Here is a 19,360-nt window from a genome sequence, read left to right as displayed (position 1 = left end):
AATGTTTATGAAAATTAATAAAATATAATTAGAAGAAAAAAAAATTCTGTCATCCTTAATCATTGTCCAACCAAGTCTTTTTTTAAAAAAATTTTTTTATACTGATTTATTTACAAAGTTTGACTACATTGCTTTTCACAAAGGAACTAAGTCTTTTGAAGTGTTGTTATTGCTAAGTGCCATTGAGTAGGTTTCAAATCATAGTGAACTTCCGTAGAACTGAAGGAGACTGCCTGATCCTGCACCATTCTATTGTTATCTTGTCAACCCACCTCCTGCGGGTCTTCATCTTCTCTGTTGAGCCTCTATTTTTCCCAGCATGATTTCTTTCCCCAAGGACTGACCCTTTCAGATAACGTGTCCAAAGTATGTCTGATCATCATTGCTTTCAAGGAGCATGCTGGCTGCACTTGTTCCAAGACAAGATTTGGTTTTCTTTCTAGGCAGAAACTGATAAAAAGAAATTCTACTGGTAGGAAATGATGTCAACTCCAAAATCAATCTCAGAGAAAAGCAACTGAGTGGCAAAATCAGGATAGCTGGTTGAAGGGTTTTTGAATCCAGAAACGTTTTTCTGCTCTATAAAGAATACTTGGTGATGCAGTAGGATTGGGCTGCTAGAATGGAAAGGTCAGTGCTTCAAATCCACTAGTTGCTCTGTGGGAGAAAGATGAGGAAGTTGGCTTCGTCTGCTTCCTTAAAGATTTACAGCCTTGGAAACCCTATGTGGCAGTTTTGTTCTGTCACAGCGACTCTAGGCCTTTAAGAGTCCTAAAAAGGAGCACCATATAAACCCTTAAATTCCGTAATCAGTCAAAGGCGTTGTCAAAAGTACTAGGAGGGGATCTAAGAAGGAACTGAAAATTTATTGACACAACTGGGTTAGCAAGCCCAAGGTGAGGTTCAGAATGGACACATTTGGGCAGGGGACTTCCTTCTTTGGATGAGAAGTTCCTTTTTTTTTTAGTTATTCCAATGGAATTAATAGAGAAGTGGCAGTGTCTGGGAACTATATTTCAGGCTATAGTGATCTTACACTGTGAGCAAGAGCTTGAGCTGAGCAAGGGCTGGTGTTGATGCTGAGCATGGATAATTAAAATAGATATTTAATTACCAGAAAATGAACCCAGGGCTCAGGAGCTGGGTGGTGGTGCGGGTGGAAAGGGAAGTGCTTTGTTTTCAAAAGGTCAAGAGACTGGAATAAAAGATCACAGCTTGAGTAGTTCAAGCTTTTCTGCAATCTACTCAGACTGGAATCTAACAATATGCAACTGTCACATTCGGTCAATGGCCTCACCTTGATGCAAAGTTTACAACATCTGGAATGGAGAATCAACTTCCCTTTTCCCTCTCCTTTCTGCCAGAAGGTAAAGAAGCAAATATCTTCAATTTCAGTTTCCTTATTAGTCAACCATGGGGCCAATCCTGGACGTCAAGATCCTTTCAGCCACCTTCATTTAAACATTCAAAGGACCCACTCAAAAAGCACAAACTTAGAGCCCTCAACTAACATGGAAGTCTCGACTTCTCGCTAGTGCGCAGACTCCACGTTAGACACCACCCTCTACTTTTCACTTCGTCCAGCAGAGGGCGCAGTGCCGCACCGGGCCTCAAGCTAGGGTTCCGCTCGGCCCCGCCCCTGCCCTCCTCGACCGCCCGGTGGGGCGGGGCGCGGGCGCAGAAACTTTGCCCAGGCTTTCCGGGAGCCGTGTGTACTCCGGTTGGGGGGTCGGTGCGGGCAGCCGCCCCAGCTAAGTGTGTCTGCCGACGCCGCTTCCTGCCCCCTCGCCCGTCCGTCCCTCGGGTGCGCGCCTCCCGCCCTCGGGCTCGCGTCCTGAAGGAGCGCGCCTGGCGTGGACGCGCGCCGCCCGGCACCGCCCACTGGCCCTCCCCGCGGCCGTTCCTCCTCCCTCCGCCCGATAGCCGGCGGCCGCGGCGGCGGCGGAGAGAGGCCCCTCCTTCACGCCCTTCTTTCCCTCGCTTGCAGCCAAGCGGAGCCGGCGCACCCGGCGAGGCCCCTCACCTTCTCTGGGCCATGGCCGGCAACGTGAAAAAGAGCTCTGGGGCCGGGGGCGGTGGTGGCTCCGGGGGCTCGGGCTCGGGTGGCCTGATCGGGCTCATGAAGGACGCATTCCAGCCGCACCACCACCACCACCACCTCAGCCCCCATCCGCCGGGGACCGTGGACAAGAAGATGGTGGAGAAGTGCTGGAAGCTCATGGACAAGGTGAAAGGCCTGGGAGGACCCGAGGGCGCAGGGGTGGGCGTGGGCGGAGGGGTTGGAGGGAGGGGAAGGAAGGGACAGAGGAAGCTGGGGGAGGGGACGGGTCACGCGAGGCTGGGGAGGCTAGGAACTGGGGTGACGGGCCCTGAGGGGTGGGAGGACGTAGAGGTGGGGACGAGGCTGGGAAGGTGGGAGTCGTAGATGGGGGAAGGCCTGTGGTTGGCATTGGGGGAACGTAGAAGTGTGTGCTGGGATGGCGAGACAAAGCTGAGGTGGGGGCTGGGGTGAAGGTTAACTAGGAAGCCACTGGGGCGGAAGTATAATGAGGGGGTGCAGAGTTTGGGGTTCTGAGCACTGGCTTTGCGTACTGGGATGTGGGTCACAGAATTGGCCCCGAGAGATACGAAGGAGGGGAAGGGAGAGTGTTCGATTTACCGGCCCGGCTGGTGGTTGGCTCGATCTGGCTAGGAATTATATTTATGTATTCTGATTGAGACCTGGGAGCAGGACAAACTGCAGGCTGACTGCTCTGGGTGAACCAGAGGCTTGGTGGCTTGCTGTTACTGTGTTTGTTGTTTTGTTTTCGTTAAGGTCTAACACTGAGATATGTTGTAAGGTGTTTAAATGGGGCAAGGAGGGAACTTCACATTTAACGCGGCATAAGTGTTTTTATTCCCTGAAACATTGGATGTGGTCCATTACTAGTGTTCAGATATGCACTGATTAAACCACAAATTCTGGTTAGAACCATTATCTTCTGAAAGATGGATTGACTGAGCCTGCTAAGCAGCAGATTCTTCTTCCATAACGTCCTTCCTGTACACACACACACGCACACTCATATTTTAGTGAATACACACTCTCATTTTAGCTGGGTTCTGAATTCGATGGGCCTGACCGTTTACTGTTGCTGTGTACCACTGAGTCGGAAGCTGCTTGTAGCTGGCCCTCCAGAGGGTTTTCAGAGACAGTAAATCACATTAGAGGAGATTGTCCATCCTTCTCCTTCGGAGCAGTGGGTGGATTCGAACTGGGGGCCTTTGGTTGGCAGTGCAGCTCCTTACCACCAGTCCATCAGAGCCCCTTTTATTGCGGGGACTGAAAAGGTTCCCTTGGAATAGGAGAAAAATTACAATTCTAATTATCTGTATCAGAGATACAGATGCAGTGTGTCAAGATCATATAGACGAATAAGCTCCCTCCTTAGAAAACTTTTTGTCAGACTCCTGTCTGTTTAACGAAAGGGTATGTTACAGATGGTACTCTTGGACCAGGTAACCAAATAAGGTCCCCCATTCTGTCATAACTCATCGTTCATCTCTTTATGAAGTATGTGCATTGGATTTTTATCCCCCCCCCCCCCCAGTGTTTAATTAGTTGGGAAGAATTAAGAAGCCTTGAGCCAAAGTGCAAAGGTTTTGGTAGTTAAAGGAATGTGGATTCTAGCATTCTCCTTTTGTTGTGTGAAGGAGGGGTTTTATTTATCTGTACTGCTTGTCTTAGATCTTACTACTGTCTGTGCCTAATATCACTTGTTACTGGCTGAGCTGAGATGAAAACTTAGTTGTTCTTTTTAGAGTTTTAGTCCAGTAGGTTCATTCTACTTTCCAGAATGATTCTGTAATGCTATTTGAGTGCATTCTCTATTCTTGATGTTTTGAGCATCAAATATTCTCTCCCCCCTTCCCCAAAAGTTTTAATTATGTCACCAAACGTTCTTGATTTCATGTGGTATGACTTAAGTGATGAGAAATTTAGTGTTACAGTCAGGGACTTAATGATTTTGGGCCTAACATTTGTTTGTTGCGTATAGGTGAATATTATTACAGTCTGTTGTTGATTTTAGGGAGCTGTGGTGTTCTAGTGGGAAGAAGCTATGCTGCAGTCCTGAAGGCGCATGATTTGAATCCACTAGCTGTTCCGTTGGAGAAGGGTGGGCAGTTGTATGATTAATTGCCTCTGAAAACCCATTGGAGGGTCAGCTGTCTGTTGGTTTTGACTTGACAGTACACATCAACAGTAGCATGTTGATTTATTGGCTTAGCACTGGAAATGGTCATTGCAGCCCCAGAGTTGTATGTGTACAGATAGAGAAGTTGACATAACTCATGAATAGCTTAGGCTCAGTTTACTAGTTTAGTTATCCATTGTGGGACTTCAGTTTATTTTTTAAACAAGAACTTGTATTAGAATAGAGTGTTAAACGTAAGTTAGTTATAATCATCCTCTAGGCTTTTTTGCCTCAGGATATTGTGATAAGTATTTGCAGAAGTACTTCTCTATGAAGGAAGTGGCTAGTAAGGAAAGAGACAACTGGTCAAGGAAGAGAGAGAGAGAGTGGTGAAAGAAGATATAAAAGTTGCCTGAAACATAAATTTAGAAGTTCAGAGGTATTTAGTGAAAAACTTTATGTCTCAGTTTGGTGAGTCGTGAGGTTTTTTGAAGTAGTACAGGAGATGGAAAATTTTTTTCTGTAAAGGGACAGATAAGTATTTTAGGCTTTGGGCTTTGTAGACCACATAAACCAAAAACCAGCTCCCCTACTGTCTGATCAATTCTGACTCATTGCAACCCTACAGGACAGAGTAGAAACTGCCCCATAGTGTTTGTGAACAGGCCAGAGGGTTTCTGAACTGCCCCAGTGGGGTTTCCAAGGCCTCCAGTCTTTATAGAAGTACTATATACTATATATACTACTATTCCTTGCTCTCACCAAAGGACTGGTGGGGTATGAACGTGTAGCTGAATGTTTTAAAAACTCATACCTGTGTAAACCTCATACTCGTTATGTACTGTCAAGTTGAGTACAATGCATAGCAACCCTGTGAACAACAGATCTGAAGCCTACCCTATCCTGTGCCATCCTCACCATCTACAATGCACTTGAGCCCATTGCTAGAGTCATTGTGTTGATCCATCCTGTTGAGTGTCTAGCTCTTCTACATTGACACTCCATTTTTCCTAGGTTCTTTTCTCCAATGACTACCGTTCTCAACAACATGTCTAATGTATGTGAGACAAAGTTTCACCATCCTTGCCTCCAAGGACACCTAATTGTACTTTCTCCAAAACAGACCTGTTTATTCTTCTGGCAGTTCATGGAGCATTCAGTACTCTTCTCCAACACCACAACTCAAAAGCATCTAGTTTTCTATTATTTTTAGTTATTATCTGACTTTCAGATGCATAACAAGCAATAGGGGAGACCATGGCACCTTCGTCTGTAAGCTGACATTATTGCTCTTTAGTACTCTGGAGAGGTCTTTGCAGATTTTACCAAGGTGACTTGTCTTTTGATTTCCTGAATATTGGTACCAAGGATGCTAATTCTGGATACAAGCAAGATGAATTCATTGGCAACTTCAATCTCTTCTCCATCTGTCATAATGTTACCTATTGACCTAGTAGAGATGCAATCCATATTGAAGGCTGTAGGCCTTGGTCTTCTGCAGCAAGTGCTTTAAGTCCTCCACACTTTCAGCAAGCAAGGTTGTGTCACAGGTTGTTGATGATTCTTCCTCTGATCCTTCATAAAGTCCAGCTTTTCAAATGATTTGTTCAGGATACAGATTTAATAGGTATGGAGAAAGGATACAGAACGGATGCACACCTTTCTTGATTTTAAACCATGTAGTGTTCTCTTGTTCTGTTCATATGACAGCCTCTTGGTCTGGGTATAGGAATTTTTGTTTTGTTTTAGTATAGGCAGAAGCTTTTTATTAGAATACAGGGGTGAAAAATTCTCCGATTTTATTTAGGTCGCTATGACTCAACAGCACTTAACAATGACAACACCAACATAGATAGAGCTCTGTGGGCCTGGCAGATAGAAAGTTATGCTACCAAGTCAAAGGTGGGTGATTTTAATCTGCAACCCTCAGGCCTGGTTTTAATTGTTTTTGGTCAAACATTCTTCTAAGTGGTATAGCACTGGTCTGTCCATTTGCTGTACAGAGGTAACGCATGGTTGCTGTGATGTTAAACACTGTGACACTGATGTGTCAAATGTGATAATGGTTACCCGTGGTGGACAGTGTTTGGTGGAGCTCCCTGAATAAAACAAGCTTAGAAACAGGAGTGGCATCCACTTCTGAAATGGCTTGCCTCAGGAAACTCTATGGACTTGGAGAAACAATGAGTCGTCTATGACAACAACAGGGATGAGAAGAAAAAGACGAGAAGGCAGAAATGAGTGTAAAATAGTAAAGGTGGATTTATTAGGATGTTACATCCCCAAAGGGACAGACCTTCCTCCTTGAAAGGCAATACAAAGGAGAGAGGCTATATATAGATGTTGTATGAGTATAATTAAGTGTTCTGAGGTTCCCGTTCTTCTCAATTTTAGTCATAATTTGTGATCTACACAGTCAGATGCCTTTGCATTGTTATTAAAACACAGATAAACATCCCTCTGATAGTCTTTGCTTTCTGCCAAGATCCATCTGACATTAGCAATGATAGTCCTTGGTGTCATGGCCTCTTCTAAACCCAGCTTAAATTTCTGTCAGTTCTCCGTTGATGAACTGCACTAGCCATTTCTGATTAATCTTTAGCAATGTTTTCTTTGCATGTGATATTAATGATGTTTCTCAATGCTTTCCACGTTCTGTTAGATAACTTTTATTTTTTTTGAATAGTAATAAATGTGAATCTCTTCCAGTCAGTTGGCCAAGTTTCTTGACACAGCCTGGTTAGCACCTCTTGGGTGGAGCTATTTGTTGGACTATGTCAGTTGATATTCTGTCAATTCCTGGGTCTTTATTTTTTGCTGATGCCTTTAGAGCAGCTTGAATTTTTTCCTCTATCACCATGGACTCTTGATCATATGATATGCTATTTCCTGAAATGGTTCCCTATCCTCCAATTCTTTCATTATGGTGATTGTATGCTCTTTGCATCTTCTTTTGATACTTCCTGGATCATTACTTAGTCCTTTGTTTTTTGAATTCAACTTGTTTAGAATTTAGAACACATTCTTAGCTTGGAGAAGTACAAAAGCAGGCTGTGGGCCATCATATCCCCCTCTGAAAGAGAGCTTCTCATTAGGAGGAAGTATGCTCTGCTTCCCTTTAGAGTACATTTGAACATTTATTTGCATTTTTTTTAGTTTTTAAAAAAACATGTACAGAAGAGGATTATTTCCTTTCTTGTTCTGCTCCCTCCTCCAAATAAAAGCATTTGGGATAATATCCTGTATTTTTTAAGAACGATATATGTAACAGAGTTCATGAATCAGTATATTTATTTGAATATACCCTTCTCTCTCCCTGCTTCCTTCATTTTCCCCTCACTCCTTTTTTCCACTTCTTACATTCCAAAAGGTAAATAACTTTATAGTGATATTTGATCTGAAGATGAGACATATTTCTCTTATAGCTTATTTTAACCTGCTAAGGTTGTTAATTCCATGTAGGCAGCAATATAACCTGCTGTTCTCTGTCAGTGTCCAGTCATAGAGACTTAGGAAATAGGAGATGCTTTGTAAGTAATTGCTAAATTGCTTTGTGAGCCTCAAAGGAATAATTGAAGGGAAAAGGAATAGAGAGTTGGAGTCAATCTTTTTCCTTTTTCCCCTCTTCAGTCTTTGTTACAGTAATCTTTTCTTGCTATCATTCTTTTTAAAAATTTTATTTTATATTGATTTATTGACAAAGTTTGTGTAATTGTGTTTCACACTATTCTTCATTCACATTGTGTTTCATACAGTCATTTGCATTCATTATGTTTTGTAGAATTAATCCTCATTGAATTATGCTCACCTGCCTTCCAGATCTTGCTATCATTCTTGATTCATGTATGAAGATACTTTTTTTTCCTTCTCAGGAGGTTAAGTAACTTAGTTAATTGTGAAGCCTAACCTGGAATCCAGAATTACCTAGCTCTTAGGCTTAGTTGAGGAACTCTGTTTGTATAATGTTAGGGAATTGTGTTGTTAACCCAAAAGTCACATCTCTGGTGGTTTGAATCCATCAGCTCAGAGGGGAAAAGATGTGCTATCTTCTACCTTGTGATTTACAGCCTTAGAAACTCGCTGGAGGACTAGCTGTGAGTTTGCCTGTCACCAGCAGTAATGCTTTAAGGCTAAGTTAGGAGTCCTTGTGGTGAAGCTGATAACTGTGAGCTCTGTGGTTCTAACCTCTGCCACATGATCTGAGGGAGAAAGGTGTGCCAGGCTGCTGCCGTGAAGCTTGACAGCCTTGGAAACCCTCTGGGCCAGTTCTACTCTATTCTGTAGGGTTACTGTGAATCAGAATCAATGGATAAGAATGGGTTTGTTTTGGGTGAAGACCCAGTTATTTCTTCTATACACTACCTTCTTAGAATCCAGAATCATGGAGCTCCTAAGGCTTAGTTGGGGAACTCTGGTGACTGAATGCTAAGGAGTTGTGAAGCTGAACCAAAGGCCAGCTGTTTGAATCCACCAGCTGCTCCTCAGGAGAAAGCTGGGCTATTTCCTCTTGTTTGATTTGTAGTCTCTGAAAATCCCTTGGAGCCTTAGCTGTGTCTTCAGTCTTCAGGACACATAACACCAACAGCAAGGTTTAGCTGGGGAGCTGAGCTTACGTAGTTGTAGAGGACTGCACTGGTAACCCACGCTCCAAGCTGCTGTGGGTTTGACTCCATCAGCTCAGAGGGGAAAAGACGGACAGTCTCCTACCATGTGATTTAAAGTCTTGGAAATATGCTGGAGTTACCTTTGGCTGAATAGCAGTGAGTTGAATTGAGTTACGGCTTAGTTTAGTGTCTTGATGGTTAACTTAATGTATGTATTAGAATTCTGATGAATGCAGCTCATTTATTCAGAAAGTGACTACACAGATAATTCAATATGGACAGCATCTTAGTGTCAAGAAAATAAAAATCCTCATCACGGGACCCATAGGCAACATTATGATACATAGAGAAAAGATTGAAATTGTCAGTAACTTCATTTTACTTGGCTCTACAGTCAGTACACTTGGTATTAGCATTCAGGAGATCAGGAGACGTATTACACTGGGAAAGTCTGTAGTCAGGGACCTCGCCATATTATTGAGGAGCAGTGTTGTCAGTTTGAGGACTGTTGTGTGCCTGGTTTAGGTTATGGTCTTTTCACTCATTCACTGTGTATCTGAGAACTGGAAAGTGAGTAAGGATGACAGAAGAATTGATGCCTTTGAACTGTGCTGTTAGAATGCTGAAAATCCCATGGACTGCCATGGGATATCTTCAAACAGGTGAAGGCAGAATGCTCCTTGGAGACAAAAATGGTAAATCTTTGTCTCACATACTTTGGGCATGTTCCCAGGAGGGACATCATACTTGGGAAGGTGGAGGAACAGTGAAGGAGAAGACCCTCAACCAGGTGGACTGACACAGTGATTGCAACAATTGACTAGAGTTTGTCATAGATTGTAAGGATGGCACAGGATAGGACAGTGTTCAGATCTGTTGTTCATAAGATCTCTATGAGCTATAGATAGCACTTAACAACAATACAAGACTGGTTTCTATAATGGGGAGCTCTGATAGCCTAGTGGTAAGGATCTTTGCTGCCAGCCCCAAGGCATACAGTGTGAATTCCCCAGCAGTTATGTGGGAAAAAGATGGACAGTCACCTGTGCAGTTTACTGAATCGGAAAAACTGCTAGAGAGTCAGCTATGAGTCAGCTCTAAGTAGACAGAATAACAACTGATGGCCTAGTGGAAAGGAGTTACTGTGCCAATCCAAAGGCAAGCAGTTCAAATCCACCAGTTGCTCTTTAGGAGAGAGATGGGCAGTTTCTTTTTGTGTGATTTATAGTCTCTGAAAACCCACTGGAAGGTCAGCTGTATGTCGCTTCCCATTTGACGGCACATAACACCTCTCCACACAAACAACATGCATATATATACATAGTTCCTATAAAGTAAGAGTTAACAGTGTTTTTTTTTTTTAACAGTGTTCTAAATGTCCAAACTGCTATACCATAATTGTCTCTGACAGCAGTTACTCCTCCTCCCTTCAGATCTCTCACTCATTTGTATGTCTTTGTGTCTGTAATTTGCTGGAAGGTTTCACAGAACCTCAAAAACTGTCGGGGAAATGGCTCACACAAGTGTGGATGGTGTAGACCTATGCACATGAACCATGGGCCAGGGCCTGCAGACTGTCATTTGTTCGCTGTTGGAGCAGCTGGATAAGGTTAGATCAGTGTCCTAAGCAAAGAAGCATTGAGTTTCCAGGAGCATTCCTTTATATACAATATTAGGGCTCTAACCTCCACCCCAAGAGAACTATGGGTAGGGAATTGGGCCATACTTTCTAGTAAGGGGGTGGAGGTTCACCTTGCTACTGCCTCCTTCTTCTTCTAGTTATGCACCATTGGCCCTCCAGTGGGTTTTCAGAAGATCACACGGGAGGAGATAGCTCATCTTTCTCAGCTGGTGGATTCGAACTGCGTGCCTTTTGGTCGTTAAGTGCAGCTCCTTGCCACTAGGCTACAGAGATCAGGGTTCTATTTTACTACCTAATTTGGAGTGTAGTACCTATATTATTCTTTTTTTTAAAAAAAATTTTTTTTACTTGTTTTAATGAAAATTTACAGAGACTTTGGATTTCCATTCATTCATTGTTGTACTTTTCTCCCTGCTCACCCCTCCTCCTCAGTACACTCTTCTCTTTGAAAAGTAAAATTTCCCACATTGTTGTACAATCCCTCCCCCCAGGTCCATTCCACTATGCAGCCTTCCTTCTGGACTCCTGTCATGATTATAATACCTAGTCACATATCCCTTTTAAACAGTTTACTCCCTCATCTGTTTCAATGCAGTGTACATTATTTATCTCATCTTTCTCAGTCTCCCCCCCCAACCCCAGTGTCAGTCCTGTTTTACAACAGTGGCACTACACAGTATTTTTTGAACTGTGTTTGTGACTGAGATATTTCCCTCAGCATAGTGTCCTCTAGAGTCACCCATTTTGAATAATCTTACGAGTTCCTTGTTTTTCAGTGCAGCGTAGTATTCCATTGTATGAATATATGACAGCTTCTCTATCCATTCCTTTGTTCATGGGCATTTAGGTTATTTCCAACTCCTTGCTATTGTGAACAAAGCCGTGATAACCATGGGTGTGCATATATCTGCTTGGGTGTCAGTTATGGTCTCTTTGGGGTATATTCCCAGTAGTGGAATTGCTGGGTCAAATGGTATTTCTATTTGCAACTTTTTGAGAAAGTGCCACATACCTATACTCTTAAAAGCTTGTAGGTGGCCATGATTGGCCTGTGGTCACCTGGAGCAACAAAGTAGTAGAGAATACAGAATAGGAAGAAGCTGGATAGTGTGTGGTTCTTGAACAGCCATCTCCTTTGCCTTTAGACCAGAAGAACAGGATGGTGCCAAGCTTCTGTTACTGAATAATTTTACCATAGAAGGGTCCTGATCAAAAGAGGGATAAAAAGAGTAGATTTTCAAATTTTCATGAACTTTGGACTTCCTGGAGCTGTGACGGTTTGATGAACCCTTGAAACTATTGTCTTATGATACTCTTTCAACCTTAGAGTAAAAAATTCTCTGAAGTATTAAATAAATTGAGTAACTAAAGTTTAGCTTTGTTATTGGTAAGTTCCATATGGTGGGCTCTGACACATAGTGACCCTATGTACAATGGAATGAAACACTGCCTGATCTGAGTCATCCTCACAACCTCTGCTATGTCTAGGCCCATTGTTGCAACCACCGTGTCAGTTCATTTTGTTTAAAATCTTTCTCTTCCCTAACTCTATGCTTTATCATGTCTTTCTTCAGGGACTGGGTCTCATGATAAAATAACATGCCCAAAGTATGAGTTGTTTTTGTTACTGTTTTTTATGGGAGAAGGAGCCAAAGCAGTGGCTAGTCTTTATTGGAAAGAAGGAAACATTCAGCACCCAAAGTAGGAGTTTTAATGTTGCTAGTAAAAAAAAAATCTGCCTTGAGATTTAGGTTCTTTTAGGAACTATATGAGTTCAAATTGCGAACAACTGTTTGAAAGATAGAGACCCTAGAGAGCAGTGTATTTATGTTAATGGGGAAAGAACAGCTGAGAAAAAGAAGGTAAGAATGGTTATATAACTCACAGAATGTAATCACTGTCACTGAACAGGACATGTAGAAATTGTTGAATTGATGTGTGTTTGCTGTATATATTCTCAACAATAAGTAAAATTACGAAAGGAAAAAAGTACCAGGCAGGTACGTGACAGCATTCCTCATTCTCCCCTTCCCATCATTCCCATGCTTGAGCAACGTAGGTTGTTTTGAATGGTATTTTACTTAGTACTGTTAATGAAACATCCTCTTCCCTTTGTTATTAATTGGTTGTGCTGATAAAATAACCACCTCTCATTGCAATTGAGTTGAATCCAACTCTTAGCTGATCCTGATGCAGCAGGTTTTCAGAAACTGTAAATTGTACAGTTTTGGGAGGAGATTGACCATCTTTTTCCAGCTGATCAGATGGTGGATTTGAATCTGCCTTTGGGTTGGTAGCAAAACTCTTTACCCAGGAGGCCACCAGAGCTCCCTGGTTGTAATGATACAATGTTCAACCATGATGTATTTAGGAGCCTTGGTGTTACAGTGAGGAGTCCTGGTGGCACAGTGATTAAGTATTCAGCTGCTAACCAAAAAAAATTGGCGTTTTGAATCCTACTCCTGCTCCATGGTTAAAGATGTGACAATCTATTTCTATAAAGATTTCAGCTATAGAAACCCGGGGGGGGGGGGGGAGAAACCCTGTGGGGCAGTTTTGTGTTTAATATAGTCACTGTAAATCAGAATTTACTCACTGGCAGTTGGTTTGGTGAAAAAATGCTTAAGGACTTGACTGTTAACCAGAAGATTGGTAGCTCAGATCCACCAGTGGTTCTGTGAGAGAAAATGCCTGGTGAGCTCAATTCATAAAGATTATGGGCTGAGAAGCAGTGAGGGGCAGCTCTGTTCAGTCCTGTGGGGTCACTGTGAGTCTGAATCAACTCAGTGGCACATAGACATCAGCAGTAAGGCAACACTTTGTATTTTTATTTATTTACGCATTTGCCTGTTTCTATTACTAGTGCACCTCAGGACTAAGGATTTGCATTAACTTTTACTTCTGTGCCTAATCTATAAATGTTTGCGGAATGAAGTGCAAACACTTAACAAAGTAAAAATGGCCATCAGTTGGTTTAATCTCTTGTTCCTAACACTTGCAATTAAGCAGAGTTCATGTTATAGTCAAACCTATAGTAGCACTTTGTAAAACCATTTCCCTATACATCTGAAAATCAGGCAGTGAGTGACGATAATAGAAGAATTGATACCTTTGAGTTATGGTGTTGGAGAAGAGTTCTGAATATCCCATGGATTGTCAAAAGAACAGACATCTCTCCTGGAGAGAGCACAGCCAGAGTGATTCTTGGAGGCAAGGATGGTAAAGCTTTGTCTTACATATTTTGGACATATTGTTTGGAGTGGCCAGTCCTTGGAGAAGGACATCATGCTTGCAAAGGTAGAGGGTCAGTTTAGGAGAGGAGAACCTTCAACAAGATGGATTGACATAGTGACTGTAGCTGAGGGCTCATGAGTATCAGAAATAGGATGGCATAAGATGGGGACAGGTTCAGATCTGTTGTTCATAAATTCACTGTGTGTTGCAGTTGATTTGACAGCATGTAACAACAACAGCAGCAAAGATTAACTTAGAGCATTTAAGGAAGAAAAAAAATAATAGTTTGACAGCTGAGCCTAAGATTGAAACACATTTTTCAGTGAAGATGCTAATTCTGATTTACATTAGGTTTGTTGGGGTTGGAGGAGTTTAACAAGCAAAACGTTTAATGTTATGTTTAGCACATTTTGTGCTGGAAGGATATAGGTGGGAGTAGTCAACCAGGAATACTGGAAGCCAGCCTCAGCTCTATCCCACAATGTTCCTTCTTAAAACAGCTTCCAAAAGTAGGGGGAAAGTTGTGACAATGATGGCATTGCCATGTATGTCCAGTGGGATGCAAGAACTGGGGAGAAGAAGCAGTGTCTCCGAGTGCTTTCTCTTATAAGATGCACTGACTCTGAGTTTCCTTTCCCTGTAGCTTTGAAATGGACCATAAGTCTTTTTTATTGGGACCTTGGTCTGGACACCTTTTCACAATCACTTTCTGCTGCCTTCTCTTTTGAACTAAGATTTGCCACAGAGAAAGTATTAAAATGAGGCTAGCTCGTAGATACTTTCTAATTTTCTTCCTTCTTTTCTTAGAGCCTCTATAAGTAGCAGCACATAAGTAAAGCACTCTACCTCAGAAAAACAAAAATACAATTTATGAATCATAAAACATACAGAACAAATCCACCCACTCCTCACTTACTATCTTGTTATCTGACGTTTAACGTTTATGCAAATCTTGAAAGAAGTCCTCAAGCAATGCCTCTGATGGTCAAGGCCATGGGTAGGCTCAGGGTGTCCCCTGCAGGTCTCCAGTGATGAAAGGACTATATCAGGGTTAATGGCTGATTGCTCACAGGACACCTTCTCTATTCATCTTCAGTGTCTCTGTCTAGCCACAGAGGGTGTGGGGTGATAGTAGGAACATTTGAAGTTGCAAGTAGATAATAGGAGGTTGGGTGAGGGCCTAAATTTACCAGAGAAGTGGGTAGAGAGGGAAGAGAGGGCTATGCTAGGGCAGGACATATGGAGGATGAGTAGGGTCCTAGCTCAGAGCAGTTGGTGGAAGGAGATAGGTAACATTTAACCTTCCACACCTCAGTGAACTCTGCAGTGGTGGGGAAGGCATGGTGGAAAAGGGAGGCATTCCAAAACATACATCCTGAAACACACCAGGGGAATGTGAAGGGCAGTAGATGATCAGTACAGACATAATGACTGAAGTCAGAATGTAGCCTTCAACTCTTGTTTAACATTGGTGACATATAATGATCTGATCTTTGGAATCTAGCCACGTCGGTAAGTGAAGAGTGTGTGTGTGTGTGTGTGTGTGTGTGTGTGTGTGTGTAGTTTTATAAGGAATTAATGCCTTTTAATTGTGTTGGGGAAGAGTACCGAATATTCCATGGATTGGTCTTGGAGGAAGTGCAACTAGAGTGCTACTTAGAGGCAAAGATTGTGAAGCTTTGTCTCACGAACTTTGGGCATGTTGTCAGGTGGGGCCAGTCCTTGGAAAAGGATATCATGCTTGACAAGGTGGAGGGTCAGCGAATGAGAGGAAGACCCTCAACATGATGGATCAACATAGTAACTGTAAAAATAGGCTCAAGTATATCTGGAATGATGAAGCTGGCACAGGGTTCAGATTTAGTCTTCATAGAGTTACTGTAGTCATAATCAATTCAGTGTACCTGACAACAGAACAAAACAAAACATAAAAGTTGCTTTTCTTTCTCATTACCCTCAAACAGATATCCTTCCCTAAAGTAACTCCTGCCTGTAGTTTGGGATCCATTCTTCCATCCTTTATTAGTCTCCTAGAAGTACCTCTGAAAAGATTAAGTAGACAGGATTACTCTTGAACAATTTATCAACTTGACTTTTTAGCATTTGTGCATTTGGACTGAAAACTACATGTTAATTTTTTATTTCACATCAGCTGATAAGGCAAAAGGTCTTAAAATAATGAGTTTTATAAGTAAGAAATAAACTGAGATTCAGAGTGATTAAGTGACCTGTCCCAAGTCACAGACTAGTATTTTTGTTTTTTATTTGCATTTTGAACATATGTTCAGACATTGTCAGGAAAATGAATATAAACCAGTGCTTTTCAGGCTTTACCATGAATGCATTTCATCTGTTGATGTTACTTAGAATGTTGCTCACTCACTCCCCCAGAGCCTCTGAGTTGGTTCTGACTCATGATGGCACTCTGTCCTGTTTCTGAGACTGGCAAGTGAAGTGGGAAGACACTGGCCATTTTCATCCTGTGAAGCTGCTGAGGGGTTCTAACTGCCAAACACTCACAGACTGTGTGTTAGCAGTGGAACAAGCTGTGGACTGTGGTACCAGAGTTCCCTTGTTAGAATGTAGACTGTAAACTCTAATTGGAGTAGGTGTGTTTTATTACACTGCTTAATCAAAAAGGGCAGTGGTTCTAACCCACCACCTGCTTCGTGGGAGAAAGATGGACATTCTCCGCCTGTAAGATTTACAGCTTCAGAAACCCAAAGGAGGGTTACTTTGAGTCCGAATTGATGGAATCAACTTGATGGCAGTGGGTTTAGGGTAGGGCTTTTTTAAAAGGAATAGAAGAAAGGATTGTAATTTATAAACTGGTAGCATCTGAACCTACGTAAATTTATCACAGGGAAGGGGAAAGAATCAACAAAGCAAATTTCTCTGATTCCCAGAAAGTGGAGGTCAGAAGCATACATCTATTCTCAAAGTCTCAAAGTTGGTTATTTGCTTTTTTCTGACTTTAACTGTTCCCCACTCCCTTAACTTCTTATGGTACTTTCTGCTTGGTTAAATAATCGTTGTAGTGGCCATACAGAACATACAGAGCATACTCAGGATTATATGTTGTAAAAGGGAAATAACAGGCTACAAACTCGGGGTCAGCATTCAACTTGAAGATAACAGGAACATCTCAGGAAACAGTTCTTAGTCAAGACTTCCAATCAGGATGACTCTCAGCATTTTTTTAGCCATGCCCTGCCTTTAGACAGGCATTACTCAGACTCCACTGCAGGGCCTCACAGTCTCCCAGGGTAGCCGGCCTTCTCTTAACCCTGTTGACCTCCTCTTAACCTCTGCCCTGCTTGGGCAAGTGTACAGAATTTTTACTTCTGGAGAATTGTATAGTATATACCAGTTTACTGAATAAACTCATATTGATAAGGTCCCTATAAATTGTACTCAACAGCACCTAACAACAATAACAATAACAATTTTAAAAAATTTTTTATTTTATTATTTCGTGTGTGTGTGTGTACCGTCAAATCAGATCTGAATGGTACAGGAGGAGATTGTTCCTCCTCCAGCAGAGCATCTGGTGGATTTGAACCGTGCACCTCTGGGATTGCAGAACACCTTCTTGCCACTAGGCCACCAGAGCTCACCACCAACAACAATTTTTAATACTAGAAATACTAGTGCTGCAGTGACATCATAGTTTATAAAACTGCAAAGTCCCAGAGGGCTGCAAATGGTGTGCATGTGACTGATAACTGACAGATTAGTAGTTTGAATCTACTCACTGGCACCATGGAAAAGCTGGTGGGTGAGTTCTGTAAAAATTACAACCAGACAAAACAACTATGAGATATCATATCTCACTCCAGCCAGAAGAGCAAAATGTAACAGAACAGCAAGCAACAAATGCTGGCGAGGTTGTGGAGAAACTGGAACCCTTCTTCACTGTTGGTGGAAGTGTAAAAGGGTGCAACAACCACTATGGAAAGTGGTAGGGCGCTTTCTCAAAAAGTTGCAAATAGAGATACCATTTGACCAGCATTTCCAATACTGAGAATATACCCTAAAGAGACCATAACCGACATCCAAGCAGATATATACATACCCATGTTTATCGTAGCTTTGTTCACAATAGCAAGGAGTTGGAAACAACCCAAATGCCCATCAACAAAGAAATGGATAGAGAAGCTGTGGTATATTCACACAATGGAATACTATACTGCATTGAAAAAAACACGTAAACTCATGCAGTATTCTTCAAAATGGGTGACCCTGGAGGACATTATGCTGAGTGAAATATCTCAGTCACAAAAGGACAAATACTGCATGGTGCCACTATTGTAGAATGGGACTTATATCAGGGTTGGGGTAAGACAGAGAAACTGGATAAATTATGTGTACTGCATTGAAACAGATGAGGGAGAGAACAATATAAAATCGATATGTGATAGGGTATTATGGTTATCAAAAGAGTCCAGAATGAACGTTGCATAGTGGAGTGTAATGGGGCGGTGCAGGGAGCGGGGGGATTGTATAGCAATGAAAGAATTTTTCTTTTCCTTTTCAAAGAGAGGAGTGAACTAGGGGGAGGGCTGGGCAGGGAGAAAAGTGTAATGCAAAATCTCTGAAAATGTTCATTAAAATTAATAAAATAAAATGTAAAAAAAGGAATTACAATCAGCCCTGCTCTGTAGTCAGTGAGTCTGTGCCAGTGAACACCTACGTAAATAAATGACCACTTCAGTTATATAAACTAGAAATAAAATTACTGAATCAGTAGAATCATACATTATATTTTAAAAAATATATTGCTACATTGCCCTTTGTTGACAATCCTTGTGCAGTTTATTGTTTTAAATATAAATATTGTAGCTAATTCTTAACTTGGAGCTCCAGTGGCCTTGTGGTATGAAATTGTGCTACAATCCTCAAGGCATGTGGTTCAAATCCACCAGCTACCCAATGGGAGAAGGATGGCCAGTCTCCTCCCTTTGATTTACTGCCTCTGATAACCCACTGGAGGGTCAGCTATAGATTGGTTCCAATTTGACAGTACACAACAGCACCACAGATTCTTAACCAACTTAGGTGAAAATCTTGTTGGTATTTATGAACACACACCGCCAGGTGCTGGGAAATGAAAGATAACCAGTGGACATCCTCTCCCGGGGGTATATAAGGGCTCTGAGAACGCTTTGTGTTAAACTTTGTTCTTGAGTTGGATCCTGCAGATTTTCAGAGACAGTTAATCATATGGGGGGAGATTACCCATTTTTCTCCCACAGAGCAGCTCTTGGTTTCAAACCAAGTGCAGCCAAATGGATTGGCAGTGCAACTCTTTACTAATAAGCTACCAGCAAACTTTTTTTTTAGCAAACTCTTTAGGTAAGCCATAATTACTGAGGAGCCCAGAAAGAAGGTTGGAGATGGGGAGGGATTTTAGATGAGCAGATGACCGCAGTCCTCTAATCTATGCAGCTGTTAGGTCTGAATTTCACTAACAGTGACTTCATGTGACAAAAGTGATGCATAGGTTTTCCTAGACTGTCATCTTCATGGAAACAGATTGCCAGATCTTTCTCCAGTAGTGCTGGAGCCTCTAAGTGATTTCCAACTGCCAGTCTTTGCATTAGCTGAGCACCAAATTGTATCACCAGGTATCCTTCCCTAATTTGGAGTTGTACCTTAATTAGAACACGCATCCAAAAATGATGGTTGTTGTTGTTGTTGTTGTT

The 19,360-nt window shown here is 42.1% G+C and overlaps 2 protein-coding genes across 2 annotated transcripts in view; one reads left to right on the top strand and one right to left on the bottom strand.

Moving 5' to 3' along the window:
* CCDC153 (coiled-coil domain containing 153) overlaps positions 1-2,037 on the bottom strand; it is a 38,169-nt gene extending 36,132 nt beyond the window's left edge. The window contains exons 1-2 of the mRNA XM_006895640.1: positions 2,024-2,037; positions 1,605-1,834 (exon numbers count right to left, since the gene is read on the bottom strand). Of these exons, the coding sequence (XP_006895702.1) occupies positions 1,605-1,834; positions 2,024-2,037 (244 nt within the window). The remainder of the gene's footprint in view (positions 1-1,604; positions 1,835-2,023) is intronic.
* Positions 2,036-19,360, top strand: part of CBL (Cbl proto-oncogene, E3 ubiquitin protein ligase) — a 152,706-nt gene continuing 135,381 nt past the window's right edge. Inside the window, exon 1 of the mRNA XM_006895624.1 lies at positions 2,036-2,227. Within this exon, the coding sequence (XP_006895686.1) occupies positions 2,036-2,227 (192 nt within the window). The remainder of the gene's footprint in view (positions 2,228-19,360) is intronic.

The sequence above is a fragment of the Elephantulus edwardii genome, unplaced genomic scaffold (genome assembly GCF_000299155.1).
Source record: "Elephantulus edwardii isolate Elephantulus edwardi_28Jun2011 unplaced genomic scaffold, EleEdw1.0 scaffold00171, whole genome shotgun sequence".
Taxonomy (NCBI): domain Eukaryota; kingdom Metazoa; phylum Chordata; class Mammalia; order Macroscelidea; family Macroscelididae; genus Elephantulus; species Elephantulus edwardii.
The sequence above is the reverse complement of the archived record's forward strand: the minus strand, read 5'-3'. Positions and strand labels throughout refer to the sequence as shown.